Source organism: Pseudochaenichthys georgianus, chromosome 3, assembly GCF_902827115.2.
Source record: "Pseudochaenichthys georgianus chromosome 3, fPseGeo1.2, whole genome shotgun sequence".
Lineage (NCBI taxonomy): Eukaryota > Metazoa > Chordata > Actinopteri > Perciformes > Channichthyidae > Pseudochaenichthys > Pseudochaenichthys georgianus.
In genome coordinates, this window is record NC_047505.1 from 14,263,105 (window position 1) to 14,269,894 (window position 6,790).

The window sequence follows — 6,790 nt, forward strand, 5'->3', positions numbered from 1 at the left end:
TAGCTGTGTGGGGATGTGTGGATGTGTGTGTATGTAACTGTACCAACGCACTATACAATAAACTACACTGTAGGTCATTGTGTGTAAGTGTACTTGCACAATACAAAAAACGGAAACATAAGTGACATTTGACTCCAACTGGGGCAGATCTATTTCAAACATTTTACCAACACACTATAGGCATGTAAAAACAAACATTTTACCAATGTACAATACAATAAAATCACACTAGGTATATAAAAACAACAAGTAATTTTTTTTAAATAAACACTCGCAAAACGTTATACCTACCTGAACTTTATACCTATCTGAATGTTCCAGTATTTAGGTCGTGCCACTCCCTGAAACAGTTCCTTTTGACAGTGAAGCACAGAGGGACCTGGCACTTCCTGCAGTACACAGGTGTCTTCACCCTTTTGAATCCAGCATCTAGGCACCTCCTGCAGTTCTTCCTGACCTTGGTGGCATCTTCCCCATAATACTCGGGCATGCATGTGGGTGGTGGTGGAGGAGGGGGTGGTGGAGGTGCAGGGCCTTCAGCAGGGCCTTCAGCAAACTCCAACAATTCTGCAGCAAGCTGCTTCCTGAAAGTCTTCTGGGTGTGAGGCTTTGTCCTGCTGGGGTCACACCCCATCTAACAAATGTGGAAAAACAAAGAGATTCGATTAATTCACTGGCTTATACTTATAGGATAATATTGGACTATAAATGAATAATATGACACCAAATAAATAAGTAAACACATGTATATATTTATTCACTGGCCATTCATTTAGAAAATGTAACTCCAAAAAGACAAGTAACACTATTTAGCATTTTGGCTAATCATTCCTGTTGGCTAAGCTAACACTAGGCGCATTCACACTGCGGTACTTTTCCCACAAAGGTTCATGCAAACTTAGTTCGTGCGAACTCTTTAGTTCGCATGAACTAAGTACAGATCGCGTTCACACCTGAAAAAGTCCCTGGGGTGGATTAGGCAAATGAAGCCGCTGACGTCACTTCTTCTTCTTCTGCTTTGGGCAGGCCGCAAACCACTTCACGGCCGTGTGTGTCCCCGGCCGGAAGTCCCCGGAGTTGAGGAAGGCTTCAGTAGAAGCTGCTGGGAGTCCCAGCAGCTTCTACTGAAGCCTTCCGAGTAAATCGCCAGAACGCCGACACCTCCTCATCTCCACCGCTCCCATGTTTTATTTTGTGTTGCCATAAGTTAGTCTCTCTGCGTTTCTGCGATGGGCTAATGCTAATAATGCTAATGCAAGGGTAATAAAATGGCGGCTTCACAACACTTTTTGGGAGTTTTACGGGGCGTGGTTTGCAATCCGCCCAGCCAATCAGACATATAGCTCTTTTCTCACAAAAGAGCCGCTCGAAAGTCCCTGCTCTCTAGCAGGGACTTTCGAGGGGGTAAAAAGGTTCGCATGAACTAATTTTAGTACCGGCTCTTTTTGGTGTGAATGCGATCATGAACTAAGTTCGCATGAACCTTTATGGGAAAAGTACCTCAGTGTGAATGCGCCTACTGTGATGCAGTTCCACCAAACACAAAAGTAATATATAAAAAGGATAATATTGGACTATAAATGAATAATATTACACCAAATAAATAAGTAAACACATGTATATATTCATTCACTGGCCATTCATTTAGAAAAGGTAACTCCAAAAAGACAAGTAAAACTATTTAGCATTTTGCCTAATCATTCCTGTAGCTTCTTGGCTAAGCTAGCACTGTGACGCAGTTCCACCAAACACATAAGTAATATATAAAAACAGAGAGATTACATACCTTTCCCGTGGTGGAAGTTCAACATCCGAGTCACTACTGTCAGGATCCAGGTCTGGCTGGATCTTCATCATCATCCGACGAAGAGTCATCTGGTATGATCATAGCTATCGTCAGCTAGCATCTCTAGCAGCTGCTCTGTGGTGAAGCTCTCCCTTCTGGCTGCGTAATGCGTAATGGAGCCGGAGCGGGCGTAGTTTATACTACGCAGGATCATATCTTTGGAACCCATTGGTCGATTTGGGTGATTGACACCTTTTCTGAACCGTTAGAGCCAATAGAATCGAGTGACAGTTAGTAAGTCCCACTAAACACTTACATACCCTAGGGACCAGAGGGTACAATGGTTGGACATTTACTACCGGCCGCGGTATGCCTAGTGTACAGGGTCCATATAACCGACTTAATGCATAGCGGGAAGTCGGTTATATAGACATCAACAGAATAAGTGTTTAACGGTGATTTAAACTAGTTTATGCGGGGAAAAGAGTGCTCAAAATCGGATTCAACAGGCCATCCACACCGACTCCCATTAAAAGTGATTGAAATGTACAGGAATCTGTCCATTTCAATCACATTTGATGACCCGTCCAGGGTGACTTTCTTCCCCAGGAATTAGTGTCTGAAAGCTGGCTAACATTACTTTAAATACAGTGTGCACATGGCTTTATTACCCATGAAATAGTGTGTGAAAGCTGGGTGAGTTTGATGTGAATTTAAGGAAGATATGGCCATTTCATCCACACCTCACGACTCCCATTAAAAGTGATTGAAATGTACAGGAATCTGTCCATTTCAATCACATTTGATGACCCGTCCAGGGTGACTTTCTTCCCCAGGAATTAGTGTCTGAAAGCTGGCTAACATTACTTTAAATACAGTGTGCACATGGCTTTATTACCCATGAAATAGTGTGTGAAAGCTGGGTGAGTTTGATGTGAATTTAAGGAAGATATGGCCATTTCATCCACACCTCACGACTCCCATTAAAAGTGATTGAAATGTACAGGAATCTGTCCATTTCAATCACATTTGATGACCCGTCCAGGGTGACTTTCTTCCCCAGGAATTAGTGTCTGAAAGCTGGCTAACATTACTTTAAATACAGTGTGCACATGGCTTTATTACCCATGAAATAGTGTGTGAAAGCTGGGTGAGTTTGATGTGAATTTAGGGAGGGAGAGCAGCAGCAGCAGCAGCCGCCGCAGCAGCAGCAGCAGCAGGCTGTGACCCTGGCGGAAATACATTGATTGTTTTAGCCAGGAATAAGTGTTTAGAAGGCGGGTAAAGTGTTCCTGCAGCTCCTCCATGACGGTAATAATGATTAGATATAATTGCCAGGGCAGAAAGCTCTTTTTAAAAGTGAAAAAACGATTTGAAACCGTTTGAAATGACTGGCGGGTGCTGATGGAAAGCAGGCGGAAATACATGGATTGTTTTACCCAGGAGAAGGTGTTTACAAGGCGGGTAAAGTGTTCCTGCAGCCCTTTAAATACAGTGTGCACATGGCTTTATTACCCATGAAATAGTGTGTGAAAGATGGGTAAATTTGCTGTGAATTTAAGGGAGATATGGCCCTTTCAAACAGGGAGATGTACAGGCCTTTATTACCCACGAATTAGTGTCTGAAAGCTGGCTAACATTACTTTAAATACATGGTGCACATGGCTCTGTTACCCATGAAATAGTGTGTGAAAGCTGGGTGAGTTTGATGTGAATTTAAGGAAGATATGGCCATTTCATCCACACCTCACGACTCCCATTCAAAGTGATTGAAATGTACAGCACTCTGTACATTTCAATCACATTTCCCGACCCGGCCAGGGTGACTTTCTTCCCCACGAATTAATGTCTGAAAGCTGGCTAACATTACTTTAAATGCATGGTGCACATGGCTCTGTTACCCATGAATTAGTGTGTGAAAGATGGGTGAGTTTGATGTGAATTTAAGGGAGATATGGCCATTTCATCCACACCTCACGACTCCCATTAAAAGTGATTGAAATGTACAGGAATCTGTCCATTTCAATCACATTTGATGACCCGTCCAGGGTGACTTTCTTCCCCAGGAATTAGTGTCTGAAAGCTGGCTAAGATTACTTTAAATACAGTGTGCACATGGCTTTATTACCCATGAAATAGTGTGTGAAAGCTGGGTGAGTTTGATGTGAATTTAAGGAAGATATGGCCATTTCATCCACACCTCACGACTCCCATTAAAAGTGATTGAAATGTACAGGAATCTGTCCATGCTTCACAGCAGCAGCACCCAACCTCCATGGAGGATGTTTCTCGTGCCCCTGGCTACACTTAAAGGGGGTCTACTTTGCGGTGCTTTACCGTCCGCCCATAGGCACCCATAGTCGGCCTTCTTCACAGCAGCAGCACCCAACCTCCATGGAGGATGTTTATCGTGCCCCTGGCTACACTTAAAGGGGGTCTACTTTGCGGTGCTTTACCGTCCGCCCATAGGCACCCATAGTCGGCCTTCTTCACAGCAGCAGCACCCAACCTCCATGGAGGATGTTTCTCGTGCCCCTGGCTACACTTAAAGGGGGTCTACTTTGCGGTGCTTTACCGTCCGCCCATAGGCACCCATAGTCGGCCTTCTTCACAGCAGCAGCACCCAACCTCCATGGAGGATGTTTATCGTGCCCCTGGCTACACTTAAAGGGGGTCTACTTTGCGGTGCTTTACCGTCCGCCCATAGGCACCCATAGTCGGCCTTCTTCACAGCAGCAGCACCCAACCTCCATGGAGGATGTTTCTCGTGCCCCTGGCTACACTTAAAGGGGGTCTACTTTGCGGTGCTTTACCGTCCGCCCATCGGCACCCATAGTCGGCCCTCTTCACAGCACCACCTGCCCTGCTGGAGGTTCACACTTTAACTTTTTTTACCCTCTTCTACCTTACAAATCATCCCACACTTGAGCACTCCTCACTTGGACTAAACACCTCCATGCTACCACCAGAACCAGAATATCGTGCCCCTGGGGATCTTAAAGGAAAAAAACCCATAGTGGGCTTTAAAAACAGAACACTTAGTAATTTTAACAAACTTTATTTACAGTAATATTGACAGTAATAAATACATTCACACAGGATATAACGTATTTACAAGGGGACTGATTACAACAACACACTGCATATTTACAAGTTGATCACTGGCAACAGTGGGTGAAGTTGGGGCAGAGTATGGCACCCTCTCTTCACCCATGTCTGAGGGGCTGTGTTCGGCCAGTGACTGGTCCCTCTTCGGGACATGTCTTGGTAGGGAGTCTTGGTAGGGAGCCGGGCTGTGCTCCTCTCCAGAGCTGTCACTGTCGATGTCAATACCCGCAAAAGTGTCTTCATTTCCCGCTGCTGCTGCTGTCGATGCCGCCGCCGCTGCTTGCAGTGACTCTGTGAAGAGTCTTCGCATTATCGGCGTGGACTCTGCGGAGGTCGGTGAAGTTAATGGGACCGTGGAGCCCTACATCAGCCCATGCCATCCTCAGGGAGTAGGCAAGCTTCCTGAACGGGTTCTTCCCCTCTGTGTATAGAAACGGCTCTGGGTGCAGGTCAGCGTACCCTTAATTTCCAGCCACCTCTTCATCCATCCAAATTCTTCTGCGGTGAGGTACAGCTGCGCTTCCCCGAACGAGTTGGCCGTCTTGTGGTTGCTTACCTGTTATGACAGAGTTAGAGAGTGTCAATACAATGTCAATCATGCATATAACTGCCGGAATAAATGCATTGATTAATAGCACTCACATGAACCAGGTAGCCGAAGGCAGTGCCAGTTGTATCCGCCTTTCGGACCTTGGCGTTGGTCATGTTGGAGTAGACCCCCGGACGGTGGCCGTAAATGCAGCTCCAATGAAGAGTCATATACCCATAGAGCAGGGTACGGGTTGCAGTAGTCGGATTGCAGGCCATCACATCCAGGAGCTGAGGGATGCGAGTGGTGGTCGAAGTCAAGCATGTCATTAGGTCGTTGTGGCTCGGCAGACCTTCCATCTTGTCACGCTTCACTTGCATCTGGTGGATAAGTACTTTTCTCTTCAGGGACTTCAGGATGGCAACTACTTCCCGTTTGATTAAAATCATGTCGGTTTGGCTGAGCCTGCTCCCCTTGCACGGTGTGTCGGCCATGTACTTGAGAAAGTGTGATATATTCTTGATGTAGAAGTCGGAGGTCGTGACCTGAAGGCTTGACTTCATCAGGCTCCGGGACCACCCGCGTATCCTCTTGAGATCCCTCAAAAAGAGCCAGTCAGACAGGCGATTGAAACCGTGTGCCATGAAACTGAGGAACGACTTCACTCTGCTTAGTTTGGAGACTGTGTTTTCCTGGAGCCTCACTGGTGGGTCGATACCTGCATAATGCTCCCGGTATCCTTGCAGATAATCCTCTGTGAAATATTTTAGCCGAAAATAGTGTCTCGTTATTCCGTGACAACTCCCATTGCATTTCTCCAGAGTCAGAAAAAGTACAAGTCAACTTTTGGAAGAACCAGAGAAAAGGGTGAAAATGGATAAATTGTATCCGAAAATAGTGTTCCAAAAGGCGGGTAGAGTCCCCTGACAACTCCCCATACCTTTCTCCAGGGTGGGAAAAAGTTTAAGTCAACTTTTGGAAGAACCAGAGAAAAGGGTGAAAATGGATAAATTGTATCCGAAAATAGTGTTCCAAAAGGCGGGTAGAGTCCCCTGACAACTCCCCCTACCTTTCTCCAGAGTCGGAAAAAGTCTAAGTTAACTTTTTGGAAGAACCATAAAAAGGGGTGAAAATGGATAAAATGTATCCCAAAATAGTGCCTCTTGAGGCAGGTAGAGTCCCCTGACAACTCCCCTTGCATTCCTCCAGAGACCAGTTTGAAAACTTAAAGTTTTGTGAGAACCATGATTGGGGGTCCTCCAGGCAACAATTTCATCCGATCCAAAGTGCTCATGAGGCGGATACATTCCTCCATGATTTCCCCATCATGTGAAAATAGCTCTCAAAAACCGGGTTTCCGATTTCGT

At 45.7% G+C, this 6,790-nt stretch overlaps 1 protein-coding gene across 1 annotated transcript; it reads right to left on the bottom strand.

Moving 5' to 3' along the window:
• Positions 1–4,828: 4,828 nt before the first annotated feature.
• Positions 4,829–6,275, bottom strand: LOC139433041 (uncharacterized). Its single transcript, XM_071201905.1, has 2 exons — positions 5,537–6,275; positions 4,829–5,450 (listed from the first exon to the last, which is right to left on the bottom strand). Exons 1-2 carry the CDS (start codon positions 6,065–6,067, stop codon positions 5,277–5,279), a joined length of 705 nt encoding a protein of 234 aa, XP_071058006.1. The 5' UTR covers positions 6,068–6,275; the 3' UTR covers positions 4,829–5,276.
• Between the last annotated feature and the right edge of the window lie 515 nt (positions 6,276–6,790).

Coding starts and splice junctions, on each gene's coding strand:
- LOC139433041 (XM_071201905.1), bottom strand. CDS start 6,067: ATGGCACACGGTTTCAATCGCCTGTCTGACTGGCTCTTTTTGAGGGAT. Junction 5,451..5,536: donor CCTTCGGCTACCTGGTTCAT/GTGAGTGCTATT, acceptor CTGTCATAACAG/GTAAGCAACCACAAGACGGC.